General features: G+C 38.7%; 1 protein-coding gene across 2 annotated transcripts in view; it reads right to left on the bottom strand.

Annotated features, from left to right (window-relative positions):
• The window catches only part of psd2 (pleckstrin and Sec7 domain containing 2), a 104,331-nt gene that overhangs the window by 16,191 nt on the left and 66,441 nt on the right, over positions 1-21,699 (bottom strand). For both annotated transcript variants that reach the window (XM_020917859.2, XM_055159391.1), the window contains 3 exons: positions 3,753-3,959; positions 1,179-1,259; positions 683-795 (listed from right to left, as the gene is read on the bottom strand). In XM_020917859.2, the coding sequence (XP_020773518.2) occupies positions 683-795; positions 1,179-1,259; positions 3,753-3,959 (401 nt within the window). The remainder of the gene's footprint in view (positions 1-682; positions 796-1,178; positions 1,260-3,752; positions 3,960-21,699) is intronic.

Below are 21,699 nucleotides of genomic sequence, written 5' to 3'. Positions count from 1 at the left end.
TACTGTTAAGAGTCCAAAAGAAAATGCATTACATAGACATACTGGCCTTTCTTATACAAATCAGATCCAAAAAGTGACTAATTGTTGTGTTATAGTTCTAATAAACTGACTGATTACAAATCGGTAATAGAGAATAGCCGTACAGAGTCATCCTGTAGTAACTTCATTAAACAGAATCCCATACAAACACATCACACAGACACACTGCTGCTCCTGTGTTTGGTGCTCGCTGACTGTGCGTTTATGAAGGTCACAGTTTTGCAGCTCGAGCACATTAAGACTCTAATTATCCTCCTCCTCTTCTTCATGTAAATTAGAGTGAGGTCAAAGGGCACCACAGGCTAGAGATAGACCAATCTATGCACTTTTTAGCAAACTGTCTATCTGGCCTTTATCACTAACACAGATCAACCTGAATAAACACAAACTTTATTTGAACACATGCAAACAGATAATGACTCAAAACATGCACCAAATGTGGAGTGAATAGAAATGATCAGATTCAACATTTATGCATTTAATTTTTTTATATTTTGTGGAAAAGTAATTAATGTATGTAATTAACAGTAAAATCTGTCTGGGAGTACGACACCATCATATTCTGGAATCTGAAAACCTCCAAAACAGAAGAAGAAAAATACGATAAATGACGTATGTGCGTGAGTACATGCAGAGGTGTGACCTTGTGAGGAGGGCGTCTGTGGGTTACACTGGCAGAACCGTTTAGAGAAATGAACCAGGACCCTCTCTCTCTCCTGAGTCTCCCCCATCAGAGGAAATGCCTTCAGGAAGTTCCTGCAAAACAAAACAAAACAAATATTTAATCAAGTACAGCATCTTTAATAAGGCTTGGGACATAATTTGCTTAGATTTACTCTAAAAAGCTTAGATTTACAATATAAAGTCCTTCCTGTGTGTGTGTACACCAAGATTAGCTGCAACCAAATCGACTTTCAGTGGACACAATTACCAATTTGCAAAGTCTCCAGAAACAGCAAAATCTCTCTTATTCTGCATAAAACCTGCTGACCGTAAAATTTAGATCTGTACAAACATGTTCTGAATTTCAAAAGTGCTTCTTATAAATGTTTGTCAGTTCATATTTCATCCTCATATCTTTTGTCAAATCTTCTGGATGTGTTTAGATCAGAACAAAACAGAACTGTTGTCATTTTTACCTCAGGGCCCGGTCCAGAGAGAGACCTGTGAAGTCAAAGAAGCTCAGGTACTCTGACGCCACCAGCTGGCTGAAGTCATTACTGCAGGCACAAGACAGAGCAATGGGTTCACTTCACATTTCTCAAATATAAGCAAACAAACAAAACCAAACTGAAACTGAACTGAAAATGAAATGTGAATTAATTAATCTGAAAACATACTGACCAAGCCCTAAAATACTAAAATAAATGAATGGTGATTAGGTCAAGTTTACACCATGATAATATTTTGACTCCCAATAATATATGATACTACTTAAAGGTGCACTGCGTAACTTTTTGGGGCTGTCACTTGCTTGTCTCTAAGGAAATGTTATGGTGTTGCCTGGAATGTTACACAGTACAGTATTAAACATCTACCCAGCATTTATTTTGTTACGGATCATTAAATTTAAAAAATACCATAGAAACATGCATTCCTACTGTTACAGGGGTCCCCGCTTCACAGATCTGACCTGTAACTTGACCTGGTGACGTCTCCATGCAGATAAATAAGCTTATTGCCATACTGTATAAGAACATTCCAGTCTAAAGGAATAACATCTCCATACAAGCAGGTGGAGGACCCTCTACCAGTAAAGTTATGCATTGCAGCTTTAAGCCACAAAGTAACAATACAATATTTTTTACTTAAAGCTGGTGATTTTTATATTTATCTAGAGAGATCTATCTAAAGAAAGAAAGGGAGGGAGAGGGCAAGAACGCAAGAGCGAAAGATGATAAAAAAAACAGAGTTGTAGAGAAAAAAGCAATACAATATTTTTACTTAAAGCTGATAATTGTTATCGTTCTCTTTTACAAAAAATTCTATAAAGATTTAAATAAGCTCATGAAAATGAGAACTCCACCCTTTGGTCATAAACAGAGACGACATGTAAACATGGACCCGTCAACCTCAAAGCAACAAACAGAAATCAACTCTTTTATAATTTTATGGAGTTTCTGAAAATAAAGGAACATCTCCACAAAGTAAAAACCACAAAAGGAGTGGTAGACTTTAAAGATGGAGACACTGGTCAGGGGTCTGTCTAGTAACTTTATGACAGCAGCTTTAATGATATAACAAAGATTTCTGCATCTGAAAATGGTTTTCATCTTTAAAGAACCCATATTATGCAATGTTCTGATCTATGTTATAACGTTGTTTCCTCATCACAAACATAGTTGTGTCATTTTTATTATTATTTATTTATTTATTTATTTATTTTTCATTCTCACATGTTTAAAACAGAAACACTGCATATTTAGGCTGAATTCTTCCTTAAAACTGAAAAAACTCTGTTTCACCATCAGTGTTGGGGAGTAACAGATTACATGTACTGGGATTACGTAATCAGAGTACAATTTATGAGTAACTGTATTCAGTTACAGTTACTGTTTCAGTGAGTGGTAATTAGATTACAGTTACTTTGTTGAAATAAATGGATTACACGGCGGGATTTTCCTGTTTTCACATTTTGGGCTAAACCAGGACTAAACCAGGACTAAACCAGGACTAAACTAGGACTAAACCAGGACTGAACCAGGACTGAGCCAGGACTAAACCAGGACTAAACCAGGATTGAACCAGGACTAAACTAGGACTAAACCAGGACTAAACTAGGACTAAACCAGGACTGAACCAAGACTAAACCAGGACTGAACCAGGACTAAACTAGGACTAAACCAGGACTGAACCAGGACTGAACCAGGACTAAACCAGGACTAAACCAGGACTAAACCAGGATTGAACCAGGACTAAACTAGGACTAAACCAGGACTAAACTAGGACTAAACCAGGACTGAACCAGGACTAAACCAGGACTGAACCAGGTCTAAAACCAGGACTAAACCAGGACTAAACCAGGACTGAACCAGGTCTAAAAGCAGGACTAAACCTGGTCTAAACAATATGACACCTAACAGTAGGTGGACATAATTTAAGGCAGCAGTGATTTCATATAGAAATAATTTCTCTAGTAATAATATTTTTTATATGTTTAAGTAAAGACTGGGCTTTTTATTTTCTTTAAGCAGACAAAACAAATATCTCATGTTAAGATTTCCTGGTCTTTGCTTCTCTACAGTAAAACAAAAGTCTGTTCATGGAGACTTGGGCTCAACAGACAATTTGAAGAGAACAAACAAGAATTTTCAGGATGTGGTTGCTAAATTCATGTTGTCTTAAAAAACATGACAATACAAGTAATCCAAAGTATTCAGATTACGTTACTCACTTTAAGTAATTTAATGGATTACGTTACAAACTACATTTTGGGGTATGTAATCTGTAATCTGTAGGGGATTACATTTTAAAAGTAACCTTCCCAACACTGTCCACCACTGAGCTTTGGAGATGTAGACAGACAAATAATAAGGGGTTACTCAAATATGTGTGAATGAAACAAAACTTTTTTTTGAGTGGGTAACAACATTATAACATGACTTAAAGTTCACAAGAGTAAATTTTGTGTGATATAGGTCTCCCTCCCTCTCTCTCTCCATCACCCTCCCTCGCTCCCTCTTTCTGTAGTAGTCTTTCTGTCTCTCACTCACTTCTTGCCCAGATGTCGTGCCACGTCACAGCGCTTGAATCCCTCCAGGTGGTACAGGCGTTTGGCGAGGCGCTTCGCCGCTTCTGTGTCGACGCGGCAACCATTGGCCAGTGTGTCTGTGCTGCCGCGCTCGACGCACTCCAGACGCTCCACACTGCCCACGTCACAGTCCTCGGGGTCGGACACAACATCGGACAGGTCAGCATCACTGTGGAGAGAGGGAGGGGGAGAGGGAGGGGGAGAAGGAGGGGAGGGAGAGAGGTCAATATTGTTTTTCAGTAGCAAATTAAAGTCCATTTCCGCGCATATTTTCACATGTTTATAATTATTACTTGTTTGGTGTGATTTTGTTGAAGAAAATAGTTAAAAATTGTACCCCTCTACCTCTGTCATCAACACCAAGCTCGAGCAATGTCTCTGTAGATATGGACACCTCATTTTAATTTAGAGTTCAGTTTAAAATCCACACTTTTATTACTTCAGCTCGTCTGCTCTTCCAAACTCACACATTTCAAAACCTCATGGAACAGACGCTAATACAAAGAGATAAGACCAGACCCGTGTGTCCCAATGACTTCAAATCTGTGCCAGACTCTCAGCTCATCTCCACAGCTGCGTGAGTGCAGGCTCCAAAATAGTTTTAATGTGAAATCATCTTCACCAAACTCTGCACAGACACAAACTTTTATTTAAGTCCACTTTTTAAACTTAAAATTACAGACAGCAAAAGTTAGGCAATACACATAAAGCAGTATAACATCCAGTTGTGTCAAATTTCTGTTTTAACATGTACGAAGCAGCTTCTTCTGCTTAAATCATTCACATACAACTCCTGCCCATGTACTCTGGTTCAACTCAGTCATTCTTAAAAACAAAACCATCCGTAATTGAGTAATATATTTACCAATTTAGCGCCACTCTGTCAATCATCCCAGGTAAAGCAATAACATCACCATGGAGACAAGCTAAAAATTAGAAATGTTACACAACGACTTCCGGTTGGAACACCGAGACGCTGGCAGCACAGAAGGCTCCCAACCGAACCAGACAAATCTTAACAAAAGGCCCATTCAGAAGAGAACTAATGCATATCTGAAGTAGTGAAAGGGGGCCACACGTCACCGTGAATTATTTCACCCTAAAAAAAAATAAAAAAAAGAGAGACAGAGGGGGACGCAGATTCTGTGATCCGCGGTCACGGCTAACTACAGGTTAACTAGCACTGGCTCGGCGAGATGGCGGACTCCGAGATCTTCTACAAGCTAAAGCAGTTTCGACAAGAAAGCAGGGACCAATTCGAAGAGCTGAAAAGAGACATTTCTTCAATCAACAATAGACTAGAGAAGGCCGAAAGTCGTATTGAAAAAGTCAAAGAGCGGGTTCAAACATCTGAAGATGTAGTCACTGGCTTGCTAAAGCTATGCTCAAAGCTGAAGGAGCAGCTGGTTGACATCCAGGCCCGAGGAAGATGCGAAAATGTGAGAATATACGGTGTCAGCGAGAACGCGGAGAAAGAAGAGACAGAAATGGTCATATTTGTTGAAAAATTACTTCATGAGGGTCTCCAGCTGTCAAATGACCTGGAACTGGGCATCGAAAGAGCGCATCGCTCCCTGGGACCTCTTCCGCCGCCAAGCGCTCCCCCTCGTTCTGTCGTGGTCAAGTTTTTAAGCTTTCGGACCAGGGAGATGGTGCTTCACAAATCCTGGCAAATGAAAGGATTCAAGTGGAAAGATAAACAAGTTACTCTGGACCATTACTTTCCACCTGCCATTGTTGGAAAGAGGAGAGAATATGCAGAGATCCGTAAAGTGTTAAAACAGAAAGATGTTCGGTTTCAGACACTCTTCCCTGCCCGGCTGCGCGTGAGACACAGCGACGGAACCAAGACATACGATACGGCAGCAGAGGCGGCGGAGGATCTCGCGAAGCGGGGATATGCAGTCAAACTCATACCGACACCGGCATCACTGATAGAGCGGATCCAACAGCTGACCTGGACTCGCGTGGACCGACGCACGAAGAAGAATGCACCTGACCCCGAGCGAGACATCAACTACAGGGAGAAGCTGCGCGCACTCCGGAGAACGTCCCCTGGCCCAAGTACAGGATAAAGGCTCAAGACCGGGAGGATTCGGGTTTGTTTCCCCCTGATTGAAAAAGCATTAGATTGAGATGACTGGGTGAGTAAAACTATTGAAATATTGAGGGTTCTGCAACGGAGAGTTTTCATAATACTGATACAGCCGCAAGGATCCCCTGCACTGTCGACAGGAGTGGGGCTTTTGCCTTGAAGCGCCCCCTGGGACATAAGAGGGTCTGTTACATTGACCCCAGCACAGGGAGTCAAGTTCTTTTTTTGTTCAGTTCTGGTTGTTGTGATTTACACTCTGTTGTTCTGTGCAGAGAGGGCAGTGCCATGCTTAAAGATGTTACCATTTGTTGATACAGTCAGATGTCATCCTGATCTGTAAAATTTATTTCACTTAATATAAATGGCATGCTCAATCCAGTTAAAAGATCAAAAATGTTGTCACAATTGAAAAGGGAGAAAGTCCAGGTGGCATTTATCCAGGAAACTCACCTGAGTGATAGTGACCAGAGTAATGGCTAAATTTGGCTTTGATTCCAATATTATTGACACGGTTGCTGCTCTGTATAACAGGCCAACTGCAAGAATAAAAATTAACGGAGACTTAACTGAATCTTTCATTTTGGAACGGGGGACTCGGCAGGGTTGTGGAGCATCTGCACTTTTATTTGCTTTATTTATTGAACCCTTAAGCCAATTTATAAGAAAAAACACAGAAATTAAAGGAGTTACCCTTAAATCAGGTGTACAAAAATTTGCTCTATTTGCAGATGACATATTGATATTTCTGACTGAGCCTTCACAATCTCTACCAAAACTAAACACTAACTAAACACTAAGGGCTAGAATTAAATATAAGACATTGCAACTCAGGAAGGAGAGGGGTGGGCTCGGGCTCCCATGCTTTCAGGACTATTACTACGCGGCTCAACTCAGACCTTTGGTATGTTTATGTTCACCAGCCTATTCTGCAAGCTGGAAAGAAGTGGAAAGTATTGAGATGGAAACTGTTCCAATTATAGCACTATTGGCTGATAAAAAAATTACAAAACAATGTTAACATAACAGAGGATTTTATGTATGAATCCCTCTTGAAAAGTTGGGATGGAGTTCTTAGAATTTGTGAATTGGAGAAAAAATCAAAAATATTAAGACGGGTAGCCTATGACTCTGATTTCCCTCCAAATACTCATGATAATAGGTTTAAAACATGGATATCAAAGGGTCTGACGTCATACTACTCTTTGATCCACAAGGGGGTATTTTTGAGCTTTGACAAATTAAAGGGGCAAAATGGATTAGAACAGGAAGACTTTTGCAGATATCTACAGATTAGACATCATTTTGACCAAAACATGAAAAGTATATGGGAAAACGGCGATATGGGATTCATATTGACCCTTCTAACATTAACAAAATCAATGTCTCAGAGTAATATAATATCTAAATTGTATAAAGCAATTCAACAAGGTAAAGAAGGTAATACAGAATACATTAAGAAAAGGTGGGAAATTGAAGGTAATCTGAACATTTCAAGTGAATGCTGGGAAAGAATTTATCAATAACAATGGAAGACAACATTATCTAATATATGGCGAGTGTTTGGATGGAAGAATATTGTCAGGTTTTTATCACACCCATTCAAAAAAGACACCAGGGGAATGGGGATTCATGTTGGAGACTCTGTGGCTCATCGGGGGTGAACCACTATCATATTTTTTGGGATTGCAATGTTCTGAAATTTTACTGAACACAGATTTTGGAGTCATATAAACCATGTTTTTGGATCTAAATTGATGTTTAGCTTTGAGTGTTTATACTTGGGAGATGTTAATGTCCAGAATTGGGGAAGTGATGATAAAAAGTTATTAGCAATCCTACTTATAGCAAGCAAAAAAAAAACATTACAAGAAAATGGCTGAGGGCGGATCCTCCATCAATAGAGGAGTGGATAGAAATAGTTTTTGAGATTTATGTGATGGAAAAGCTGTCTTTCACCCTCCAGAACCAAAGGGACTTATTTTATGAAACATGGACCAAATGGACTGAGTATGTAAAACCTATCAGATCGGACTTTATTTGAAAATTATTAGCGTACATACATCTTGATTGATATTTCATTGAACGACTGTAACGGCACTCTTCTCCTCTATGTTTGTTTTTTTTCTGTTTTGTTTAATTTTGTTCTGTATAATTGAAAAAAAAATAAAAAATTATATAAAAAAAAGAAATGTTACACAACGCACCTTTAAATCCAACACATAACACCTTTAATCTTGTAATACTTTATTGTGTTTGTCAAAGGATCCGTTTCTGTAACACACTAGACAGTCCAAGAGAGACAGAGTTAAAAACAGACTGGATTACATCACCAAAGGATCGCCTGCACTTTAAATAGTCACAGGAAGTTCCCTAAACAAATTCCACAGCTCCACAGGTTATAATAAGGTTTTTATCGATAGCAAAGTTTATATACTGAGTTGAATTCAAAGCTATTTTAAAGCCCCCATTATTGTCGCTGCTGCCTAGACTCCATGGATATGTTACTGCTTTGCATAGAGCGTATCAGTTTTGCATTAATTTAAACACTGGTGTTTAATGGTTAAAGAAAATACCTTGAAAACCTGCATTATAACTGTGATTAATGGACTGTCCACAGATCTGATCCGTATCTCTCCATGGAGACAAGCAGGTGGTGGCCCCTTCACCAGAAAACTTACACATTTATTAGTTCAGGTTTAGTTCCAATTAAGTTCACACTTGTCCTGGTTTGGTCCAGATTTGAGACCAGTTTAAGTCCTGAAGTAGATGTGGTTTAGTCCTGGTTTAGTTCCTGGTTTAGTCCTTGTTTAGTCTTGGTTTAGTCCTGGTTTAGTTCTGGTTTAGTTCCTGGTTTAGTCCTTGTTTAGTCTTGGTTTAATCCTGGTTTAGTCTTGGTTTAGTTCCTAGTTTAGTCCTTGTTTAGTCTTGGATTAGTCTTGGTTTAGTTCCTGTTTTAGTCTTGGATTAGTCTTGGTTTAGTTCCTGTTTAGTCTTGGTTTAGTCCTTGGTTTAGTTCCTGGTTTAGTCCTTGTTTAGTCTGGGTTTAGTTCTGGTTTAGTTCCTGGTTTAGTCCTTGTTTAGTCTTGGATTAGTCTTGGTTTAGTTCCAGGTTTAGTCCTGGTTTAGTTCTGGATTAGTTCCTGGTTTAGTCCTTGTTTAGTCTTGGATTAGTCTTGGTTTAGTTCCTGATGTAATCCTAGTTCAGATCCAAATCTGATGCAGTGTGTGCAGTTGTGAACGCAGCCTTGTACGATGTAGACACATTTCTTAGCCAATCAAAAACAGTATTTGAATTAGAGTTGAAAATGAAATGTCGTACAGTGCCCCAGTGTGAGTCTGTGATCGTGGACTAAAGCTGAAGCTAAAACACTAATCTGCCTGTTAACCTTTGGCACTGTGTGAAAATAAAATGTATGATATTTAAATGAATAAGTGTGACTCTGATGAGAGGAGGGATCTGGAGAGGTTCACTTTAAAGGTTATTAAAGGTTTAAGGCAAAGCACATTCCATTTGATTCAGAGATTAAACTAAAAAGAGGTTTTATTACCACAGGCCAAGGACACTTCACATTAGAAAGACAAAGCACTGAAGGAATACTGTAGATTAGAAAAAAATCTACTTAACTTTGTCTTTTTAGTGTCGTCATGGTGATACCTTAGTGATCATATAAGACAGTCATTTTAAAGGGCCTATTGTAATGTTGTTTCTTCATTAAAAATATACCTGGAGTTATGTTTTGTTTCATTCACACATGCTTAAAGGGCCCATCTCATGCAAAATATCTCTTTTCACATTGTATCTTCTGCACATATACAAGCACAATTTGGGTTTTGGACCATCCATTACACAATAGTTATGGGATCTTACAGATTTCTTGGCAGCGGTCACAGACCAGGAACTATGAAAGACCGACTACTGCTCATCCCCCCTCCCGTCCTGAGAAAGCACAGGCTCCGCCCTCCAAACGTGACGTAGGCTCTGAGTGAGCCGCCCTTCCTCCGCCAATCTCAGGGAGAGAGGGGGAGACAGGCGTGCACCCTGATAGTGGGAGGAATAAATAATAAATAATAATAAACTTTTATTCATCATGGTGATACAGCGCGTTCAGCCGCATATGTTGGACCCGGAATTGGACGAGGACTTGGAAGTGCTCGAAGCGCAAACACCGCATCGGCATCAGCTGAACATTACTGATTGGTAAAGTATTAATAAACACTAGTAAATAAACTTATTATATCGTGTTCACTGCATGTGTAGAACAATGATCTTATGCTGTCGCTTTTGTTTACGTGTTCATGTGGGAATTGTCAGTCGATGCGGGGTGGAGGCGGGGCGGAGGCAATGGAGCAGGGGAGAAGCGCCTTCTGCTACGTCAAACGCGTCATAGGTGCATCTGCCGTATCATCATTGTAGCAGCTTTAGTTTGTTGTCACGTGGGAGGGTGGCAGAAATACGCTGCAATTTGTTTCAAAAATGCCGAATCAATCTAAAAACCACTTCGGCGACATATACAAGGCCTACACGTCACTCTTAGAAGGTAGAAAGCTCTGAAAAGTTGATTTTGCATGAGATGGCCCTTTAACACGCAAATCCTGCATATTTTCCACCTTGTGATGTCATGTGGTAATACAGGAAGTGTGTTTTTAAACTCCATAAACCTTCACTAGAATCATCTGGACAATCTCTACTGAACTAAAGGTAAAAGTTAGATGTTTCCTTAAAAACTACCTGCAACATAACAACACAAGGTGAAGCTGCAGACAGTCTAATAATAAAGTGTTACTCAAACATACATAAATAAACGAAAACAGAACTTCGGGCATGTTTTTGAGGAGGTAACAACATTATAACAAGAGTCAATATTATGTAATATAGGACCTTTAACAGACACAATGTAATTTTCAACACAAAACAATAGTGGTTTTGTTCATATTATTATGTGGCTCAATTATGCTGTTCTTTATACCTCCAGACCACGCCCCTCTGCCCAGTTTAGCAGCTCTATTTGAAATGTGGTTCTAGGAGGAGTTTAGGTGTTTAGTCACACTTAAAATGTAACCAAAAATCCATACTATATTTATATCTATATCTATGCTGTCTATACTATAATTGCACTACTTTAGAAAAATCACACGTAATCCAGCCCTATTAACCCCACACTAAATATTTACATATATTCTCCATAGAGTTTATTATGTAACTTGAGACATGGCTATCCAGCGACCGGACACAGCGTTAACTCTAAAGCAGAGTTTGAGAAATAAAGTCTTGCAAATGAATGACATTTGAGCCTTTTACAGAGAAACAAACAAATACAGCTTTGAGTCTGGCCCCGTCTGGCAAGGTGCGCCTCTGTTTTAAACCAAAATACTTTTAAAAATCATCTCATCTCAGACTATTCCTCAAACAATTTCAGCTTTAAAAAGAAGACATGATAAAAGCTTTAGTGATCATGAGTAAAGTGGAAGTTGTATGTCATAATTATGTTTATAGCAGTGGATAATTGTACTGAAATAACATTTAAATACATTTCCTTAAGATGTTGCAGAACACACATAAGTCTAATTATAAATGTTATGTTTAATCTAATGTTAGTATAATCCAGATAAAGGGACCATTACTTCTTATTACTGTTAAAAAACGACTGATGAAAGTGAGGCCACCAAGCTCTACCAACACTCACACACACACCGCGCTCATACTAGGCAACACAGATGAAGTGTCTTGCCTAAGGACACAATGACATAACTTGGTTTGAGCGGGAATCAATCTACCCACTCCCTTTTTTTACTGTTATAATCACTGGGTTTTTCTAGAGAAAGACTGGGTGAGTTGTTGATCACAGCATGTAGATGAATTATATGATGAATAATGCAGCAGGAGAGGAACCTGTAATTATGATTAATTATGATTAGGCTTAGGTGGACTTATTGATTATCGATCCACAAGGGAAATTATTTGGACACAGTAGCTCACACATCACATTACATTACAATAATGCAGAGTAAAAAACAACTTCTAAGTAAGTAGCAATAAAAAAAATAGCAAGAGATGGGTATCAGTAAGACATAAATTATATAAATGTACGAACAGTGAGTAAAAAACAAATATCGTAATATAAATACAGTATATCCCACTTATATCCAAGAGGCCAAAAACTATAGACCACAGTAGGAAATTTCAAAGGATAATTTCATCAGAAAATTGAAGAAATCTGTAATGCAATAAACATTTAATTATTATGGGTTTAGGTCACACACTAAAAGACCACATTTTTAACTCTATAGCCAAAAATCTGTAATCAATACAAGCGTTCATGGTCCTGTTTAGGAGTTTGATTTTCAACAAAAAAGTGAGTGACTGACTGAAAAACTGTGGGCTTATGCTAGATAGTTTGTGACTGTAACAACAGTAAAAATCAGCTGACTTGTCGTAGTTCCAACTAAGTCTGTGTGTTGAAATAAAGCTCAGATTAAAGTCTGTCAAAGCCTCAGACAAAGCATGCCTCCAGATAGCATCACACCCCCAGGAAATGTTGATGACATCCGCTGCAAAGTATCTGTTACACCATGAGGTCTTGAGTAGTTCTGATAAAACTCAAGATGAAACTGTTCAGAAAAGATCACATTTTATTCACTAATTGATACTTGTTGAATACCTGATTTTTGATACTTTTGACAGCTTATGTTTATTTTCTCACTGTAATTCTATCACTAACATTTAACATCATCAACTTTTATTCTTTATAATGTCCCCATCTTATTTTTCCACACACCGCAGCTCTGCTCTAATCGCAGTATAATGGACTTGAAGTGTGAGCGATGGAGCAGATGACAGATGATTACTGCGCTGTCATTAAGAGACACTAGACCAAGAATCTACTGCACTCAATCAGACAATGAAGACGGGACGTTTTAACACGCACAGGCCAGAATAAGTCACGATAACTGATATTTTCTAAACTCAAATTAAAAATCAAATCACAGTCTATAATCAGTTGTATCTGCCTGAACTAGTCGTGTGATTACATTAGAACTTGATGTGATGACTATTGATACTTTGCAGTGGGTGTTCTACATGAATCTTTATTGGCGAAATGTTCATCAGTTACCATGGAAACACAATGCACACATAAGCTAACCCTGTCAAAAAAGTTTTAAGATTATCTGAAAACTCGAGAAAAAGTACAAAATGGATTTAAACGGCACATTTTCAGGAGCCTGTGATCAATACGAGCGTTTATGGTCCTGTTCAGATTGTGTTAAAATAAAGCTCACATTAAGTCTAACTTCAGTACCAGTGCTTCTTACAGAGTAGTGCTTTCAGTTAGCTTCACACCGCCAGGAAACTTTGATGACATCAGCTGAAAAGTATCCATACAACATTTTATTGTAATTTAATGCCTGATACGATACACTCTGCCATTTTGGTGAAATCATCATTGGTTCTCTGCTAAAGCCAACCATGTTCATGAGGTTTTTAGGGCATTTTTACACCTATTAGTCTGGTTCACTGGTTCGATTAGGGACTAAAGTTGAAAATATTGTTACAGTTTTCATTTCCTGCGGAACTAACTGGAACTGATGCTGAGTCTGACGACAGCTACACAGAAGAGGAAGCAGCACTCTGTTTACATCATGGATCTATGGTTTATCTCCGGAGGTCGTGCAGATCTGACACTCAGGAAGAATTCAATAGATTTAGTGATTTGGAGTGAGATGGTGAGTTTGGTAAACTCTGTTGTTTATACTATAATTATCTGAATAACTGTTAATATGTTACTTTAACGTACCAGATGCCTATTCAGCCTGTTGTTCTCTGTTGTTATAACTTGACTTTCAAGATGAAATGTCAGTTCCTGGTCTCTGATTTTATAAAATACATTTCCCCAAAAAGTGTGACTTATATATGTGTTTTTCTTGTTCATTGCGCATTTTTTTGGCTGGTGCGATTTATACTCTGGAGCGACTTCTAGTCCGGAAAATATTGTAATAACACAAATTATCGGAAGACCAAATGAACCTCATTGGACTAGTTTCAATGGTTATAATTTCTCTCAGTATATCTCTGTACTAGGGATGGGCATGATTAATCGATTAATCGATAATTGATCATTAAGAATTTCATCGATTACGTTAATTTTAATCGACAAACCGAATGTAGGTTGCTGTGTGTAGCGTGACCAAACAGGGGTCCGTACATGTGTCTCTCTGCACTCAGAAGGAGCGAGACACAAACAGTAGGTCAGCCTGCAGCGTGCCGAAGCACAAATGTGTATTTAACGATGATTTGTACAAGAAATTCCACGCTTTCTGTTGCGTTCGGGACAAGTGGGAGTCCATGTGCACAGTGTACAAAGCAGCACATATGTTTCAGTGTCCAGTGGGAAAAAGCTTTACCAGGTGAGAGTCGCGCAATGTCGATGATGAGTCCCAACCTCCCACCCCCCGTACAGTGTCCTGGTTTTGACAAACGCAAATATGATCACACTAACCTGTATTCCACTGAATCATGTCTTTTAATCCGACAGAAATTGACCGCATCAGCGACACAAGAGCTGTATTTTTATCTTCGCTGAGTTTATGCAAATTAGCGATGCGGTTTTAAGTTTCATTTCTGTGAGAGTTGCGCAAAAATGAATTAAACACATTATAATGTCAAACGGATTGATGTGGCTCCAGAGTCGTTACGGTTTATATGTTGTAAAGTTGAATTTATTTATGCAGATTAGTAGTGCAGATAGTAATAATAATGATGATCATTTTAATATAAAAACGTTAATGATTAATCGATAATCGATCGTTAATTCTTCCGACGATCGATTAAGAAAATTTCATCGAATGCCCATCCCTACTCTGTACCAATATAAATGTCTTATTGTGACAGGTTTATGGGAGCCCCTCTTCTGCCTAACATCTACAGTATATAAAACCATCATATGAATTCTTTGGCATATCTCCCACCTCGAGGAACAAGTGTAGAGTTAAAAATATCCCACTAAACTATATAAACGCAGAGCTGTGGTCCACCCGTAAATGCCATGATTTCCTGTTCCTGCCCAGCCTCGTCAGCTCTGTCCACAAATGACTCAAATGCTTCTCTTAATCTGATCAGCACAATCGCATTAGCTCCACAGATTTAATACATTATGCACTGTTTACGCAGGATTACAGGTTGCCACGGAGACAGCGGAAAGCCAGACAGCGGACATTACTGAGGTCTGAATAATTAAGGGGGAAATAACTTAATATGCAGTAGCGCTTTGGGTAAACAGCAATGTTGAATGAAGAACTAGAATGAGAAAATAAAATATAACTGATTAGGTTCAACTGAAAGATTAATTTTATAGTTAAAGAGTGCATATTAGATTATTTTCTGATCTGATCTGATCTCTGTCTCTGCATATTTAGTCTGAGTTCTTCTTTCAAACAGAAAACACTTTGTTCCACCTTGTGATGTCATGTAGTAATACAGAAAGTGCTCCACTGTGTTTTTAAACTACATACACTTTCACTAGAATGAAATCCAAAGCCAAATTTCTACTGAGCTAAAGGTACAAAAGTAGATTTTAACTTGAAAACTACCACTACATGACATCACAAGGTGGAATAGAGCATTTTGAACTTTGGTGATGTACACAGACTAATAATAAAGTGTTACTCAAACATGTGTGAATGAAATAAAACACAACTCCAGGTCTGTTTTTGAGGAGGTAACAGCATTGTAACATGTCTTAAAACTTAAAAAAGACTTTCAACAACGCAATTTGAAAAGGCGCAAATGTCTGATGTCTTCATAGAGTCTAATTATGTGAAATATTGGCTAATTTTGTGGTTTTGACAAATGCAGGACAAAGCAGATGCTGTTACATAAACGCAAGGTGAAGATAGATACCAAGTGTTCAAATTTTATGTGGTCTGATTTTGAATGAGACCCCTTGCTGACCCCTATGTCCCCTCCCCCTCTCACCATATGGCCTTATTGTAGCTGATCACTTGACTCTTTAAAAGTTTCTCCTCTTCTTCCTGTGGCCTTTGAACCCAACTCGTATTCGCCGGGAGAATCGCCCGGAGCAACCATTAGCCGCTTACAAGACCCAGCCAAGACAGAGGCTGTACGTGGGGGGGTCAAAGAGCACCGTCTATGTGTGTGTGTGTGTGTGTGTGTGCGTGTGAGTGTGTTTCTGAGTGTATACAAGCGTGAATGTATGTGTATCCTCTGGGACAGGGCAGGACCACAGCACAGGGACAAATGAGAGCTCTGCAGATGAGATTATGGGACACTTCCTGTATGTGGCTGAGGGAGGGGGGCACAGACCTGATAGATGTTGTATAATACATGTTTTCTAAGACCTTTTGCTAATTTTGTTTCTTGTACATTCAGATGGAAACGTGAACTAGATGTCATTTTATTTATAATGTCCAAGATATGACAAAAAATGTGCTCACATTTTCATTTTACTCAGATTGCCCGTTCATGATTTTTTTTAAATTATATTTTATTCTATCCTATAAACCATTGTTTCCCAAAGACTGAGTCGTAACCCTCAGGTGGGTCGCAAGAGATTTTTTTTTGGCCTTGTCATGATTTGCCTGTATCTGCAATATCCAGTTCTGACACTGATCCTCCTGCACCTGGACTGGAACACACTACAAAACACAGACAGGCCCTCCTATCTCATTAGAAATGCGAAAATGTTTTATATAATTTCTGATCTTTTTGTAATTATTTTATTGACTATTTTGTTCCAGTATTGCTGGTTCAATTGAATATAGAAAAGAAAAAGAAATGGGCTACATTTAATGTCCAAATAGGCGACTTATAGATCCTTTAAATGCTGCTTCAATTACTGTTTTTCATTGTTTAAAACTTGAGTAATACTAATTGTTCAGAGACACGATCACTCAGTCAACAATAAAATATTCTCATTAATGTTCAATAATGGTCAAATCCACCTTTATTTTGTGATTTAAGTATAATGTCTATTGACTTGGGTTGTGATGGTTTGTGACTTTTAAAATATGGGTCCCCAGAAAAAATGTTTGAGAAACACTGATATAAACACATAAACTGGCTTTCAGTATTCATTTCCTGAACAACAATACAGACTTTTGAAAAAAAAAAAATCTGAATAATAAAACAACACAAACTTACACTTGTAATGCACTGGTGTTAAGTTACTATGGTAGCCACAGCTTCCCTGGGGCAAACAGACGTAAGTGAAGCTGCCAATCTGTGCCATCAGATCCTCATAACACAATTGTCTTGCCAGAGGACACAACGACAGAACTTGGTATGAGCGGGAATCGCTTCTCCAGACTTTGAGTTCTAACCACTGTCATCCCAATTAATAAGAAATCAAAATCACATCTCCTTCGAAGATGGAGACAGAGGACTGGCCGCAGATCTCTCAACTCAAAAGCCCAAACAGTCAAACAAATACCCAAGAAAACACACATTCTTAATTTCATGTCTAATTCTCAATTTTTTGGTCTCTTCATTCATAAATTTGCTGACTCCAAACAATGTATCCTGAGGCCACATTGGCTGAAGCGCGATTCTGTGGTTGGAGTTTGCGTCACTGCAGAGACAAAGGAGCAAGACGGGGCCTGCCTTTGACTCACCAGCACTAATCTCTCTGTGCCCACTGCAAAAGGTGTGTCTCTCTAGTCCTGTGTGGGTATGTGTGTGTGTGTGTGCGTATGTGGGTGTGTGCGGATGGGTTTTTACCACATTGTGGAGACCAAAATCTATACAAACTCACATCATGTCTTCCTTATGGGGACAAAAATCTGGTCCCTGTGATCTAAATCCTTTATTATTAGATCAACAACATGGTTTAAATCAGGGGTCACCAAACTTTTTTTTCTCTGGGGGCCACATTATCACTCCTGACTGTGATGGGGGCCGGGGTCGGGTCGGTCGTATAACAGAATTGTATGACCCTGATGTCACAAATTATATTCTTTGAAAACCACTACACTTTCTTTACATATCAGACAAACTGCACAGTCTTTACACTGAACAGAAAAAAAATTGGTCGTCCACTGTTCTTTGAAAACTCGACACTCTCTGTCAACTTTTTGTACTTTAACACGAGCCATTTTGCTGTCCTTAACTGCACTACAGAACTTTGCGCGTGCGTTGACTGTCACTGTTTGATCTCGAGCTTGTCAGGTCACAAAAATGTAAATACTTATAAATATAATAATTTAAATATAAATACTTCATTTAAACATACTTTTTTAATTGAAAAAATCAACAAAATACAAAATGCAGACATGTTATTATTTGCCAAAAAGTAATTTAAAAGAATAGGCCATGACAACTTTTGAGGATTGCCTCATAGGGCCAGTTCAGGTGGTCAGTCAAAGGGGCATGGAGGACCAGAGTCAGCCCGTGGACCTTAGTTTGAGGATCTCTGGTTTAAAGTTTCGATAAGGATTATAATATGGTTGAGGGTAATGTGCATTGTGTAACTTTTCTGGTGGAGGGTCCATCAATTTTTTTTTTTCTCCATGGAGATGTTATTGCTTTGTCTGGAAGGTTTCACAGTATGGTATTAAACCTGTCTACCTTCATGGGGACCAAACCTCAGATCTGTGGGGAGGCAACCTTCCTCACAGTCAGAATGCCTGTTTGTCTAAGTAGAGCTTTTTAATGTCATACTGTGGAACATTCCATGCAGCAATAAATAGATACGCTTTATTGTCTGTCCAAGCGGGTGACAGAAAGTTTTCTCTGACAAGGCACGACATTCATCATAAGACATACAAAAACACATCACAATAAAAAACAACAGCAGTGGTCTGAGTTCATCTGCTGCAGGTCAGAGAGGTAATGACATTTGGAATAAAGAAACAAGAACATAGAAACGAGCAGGTGACGGACACCCAACCAAAAAGTTACATAGTGCACCTTTAGGCAAGTAGTGACAATGGATAAGGTGTGGATCAGTCTCCAGGATATTAATGAAAAAAAAATTCCTCAGAAAGCGTGGCATGTTTGTGTGTGTGTGCGTGAGTGCGTGTGTGTGCATGTGTGAAGAGAGGGTCATCGCTGTGATTATCAGTAATTATAGGATTGGGCCATTCAGTTATTTTCATGGGGTTTTCCTTCCACAAGATCAGAATGTGTTTATTAGTGGTTTACGCAAAATACTGATGTCAAATTTACAAGGCGGCAGTGAGTTGTTATGAGCTGGTTGCTTTAGGTAAGTGACGATTGTTAAAGATCCTATATTACGCAAAATTGACTCTTGTCCTCCCTCAAAACATTCCTGGAGTTCCGTTTTGCTTCATTCACACGTCTGAGTAATCCTTTATTATTCGCCTACACCTCCAAAGCTTAAAATGCTCTGTTCCACTTTGTGATGTCATGAAGTGGTAGATTTCAAAGTAACAGTTCCTTTTTACATTTTGTTTAGTACAGATTGGCAATTCCAAAACTGAAATTATTCAAATGATTCTAGTGAAGGTGTTTGGAGTTTAAAAACAGAGTGGAGCACTTCCTATATTACCACATGACATCACAAGGTGGAACAGGGTGTTTTTAGTTTGAGGAAAGAAGTCAGGCTAAATATGCAGGCTTTGTGTGTTAAATGTGTGAATGAAACACAACTCCAAGTCGGTTTGTGATGAAGAAACAACATTATAACAAAAATCAGAAAATAGCCTAACTTTTTCGGTGAAGGGTCAGTTTCCCGCTTATCTCTATGGAAGCGTTATCACTTTGCCCTAAAATGTCCTATAATAACACATTAGCTTAACTATCCCTATGGAGACGAGCATGACATGTCACCAGGCCAAATTACAGGTCAAATCTGTGGAGAGGCGACCCCGCTCAGAGTGACGATTCATGTTATATGGGCACTAAAAACTCTTGCAACTGAATAAGATATACAAGTTTAATACCATACTGTGAAACCTTCTTGGTAAAACAATAACTTTTTCATTGAGACAAACCAATGTTGGACCCTCAATCAGAAAAGTTACAGAGTGCATGTTTAGTATATTTTTTAAAGCACTCCTGAATGTCTATGTGCAGACATAAAGGACAACAGAACAAAGTAGGTTTTTTCATCGGCTTGTATACTCTAGATTCTGAAAAAGAGTTCTCAAAACAATCTCCATTCAAACATTATAGGAGCCTGAGAGCTTTGATGTTTCCAATGTGTCACAATAGGCCCCAGAACAGTATGTGCACAAGTCTAGGGATGCACTGGTCCAGCCTTTTCAGTTCTGATACAGATTCTGATACTATAATTTTAAGAAAACGCTGATACCTGATCCCACCTGATACCACCTGATACCAGTGTAGCGACAAAAAACAGTTTTTGTTTCCTTTAAAGGTCCTATATTATGCAAAATTGAGCTTTAAGTCATGTTAGAATGTTGTTACCTCTCCAAAAACATACCTGGCGTTGTGTTTTGTTTCATTCACACACGTCTGAGTAATTCTTTATTATTAGTTTGTTTACATCTTCAACGCTCAAAATGCTGTGTTCCACCTTGTGACATCATCAAGCAGTAGTTTTCAAGTGAACAGCTACTTTTTAACTTTTTGTTTAGTGGAGATTCGAAATTCCAGGGTAAAATTATTCTAGTGAAGGTGTAGGGAGTTTGAAAACACAGTGGAGAACTTTCTGTATAACCACATGACATCACAAAGTGGAACAGAGTGTTTTCTGTTTAAGAGAAGAACTCAGTCTAAATACGCAGGGTTTGTGTGTTAAACATGCGTGAATGAAACAAAACACAACTCCAGGTCTGGTTGTGATGAGCAAACATTATAACATAGATCAGAAAGTAGCGTAATATAGACCGATTAAACAAGAATAAAATAAGACAGAAGTGATTCAAGTGTGGTATTTACCTCTCAAGTAACTACAGAACAGCATTGTGTAAATAAAAGTTTAAACTTTCTGAGACTTTCTGGACCAGTTACAACCAATACAAATTATTATTACATTAATTTATATATTCAACCAGAATTTGGAATCTGATATCTGACACAGCACATTTTTCAGTATCCGACTGGTGCATCCCTACACAAGTCTATACCATCTCAACACATGATCAGAAAAATATGTGCTCTACTTATTTTCATTGGTCTTTTCTCTCTAAACCCAGCCGAAACTACACTAAACTCCTTATATCTGCAATTAAAGGTACATTATGTAACTTTCTGGTCAGGGGATTTGTCATCTGCTTGTTTCTATAGATATGTCATTGCTCTGCTGGAATGTTCCACAGTATGACATTAAACAGCTCTCCCTTATTTATTCAATTACAGGTGGTTTTATGGCTCAGAAAAAGAAGAAAAACTAGCATTCTGACTGTGAGCAGGGTCGCCTCTCCACAGATCTGACCTGTAACTTGGTCTGGGTTGGTTTCCATGAAGACAGGAATCCTTAATGCCATACTGTGAAACACTGGAGGCAAAGTAATAACATGAGTTCACACCTGCACAATACACACACTAAACTTGAAACCAAAACAGGACCAAACCAGGACCAAATCAGGACCAAATCAGGACCAAAGCAGGACCAAACCAAGACCAAATCAGGGTCAAACCAAGACCAAACCAGGACCAAATCAGGACCAAATCAGGATCAAAGCAGGATCAAAGCAGGACCAAACCAGGACCAAATCAGGACCAAACCAAGACCAAACCAGGACCAAACCAAGACCAAATCAGGGTCAAACCAAGACCAAACCAGGACCAAACCAGGACCAAACCAGGACCAAACCAGGACCAGGACCAAACCAGGACCAAACCAGGGACCAAACCAGGACCAAACCAGGACTAAAC

Source organism: Boleophthalmus pectinirostris, unplaced genomic scaffold (genome assembly GCF_026225935.1).
Source record: "Boleophthalmus pectinirostris isolate CB_2022bp ecotype Guang Dong unplaced genomic scaffold, ASM2622593v1 HiC_scaffold_23, whole genome shotgun sequence".
Taxonomy (NCBI): Eukaryota; Metazoa; Chordata; class Actinopteri; order Gobiiformes; family Gobiidae; genus Boleophthalmus; species Boleophthalmus pectinirostris.
Note: the sequence above shows the minus strand (reverse complement) of the source record. Positions and strands in the feature narration are given on the sequence as shown.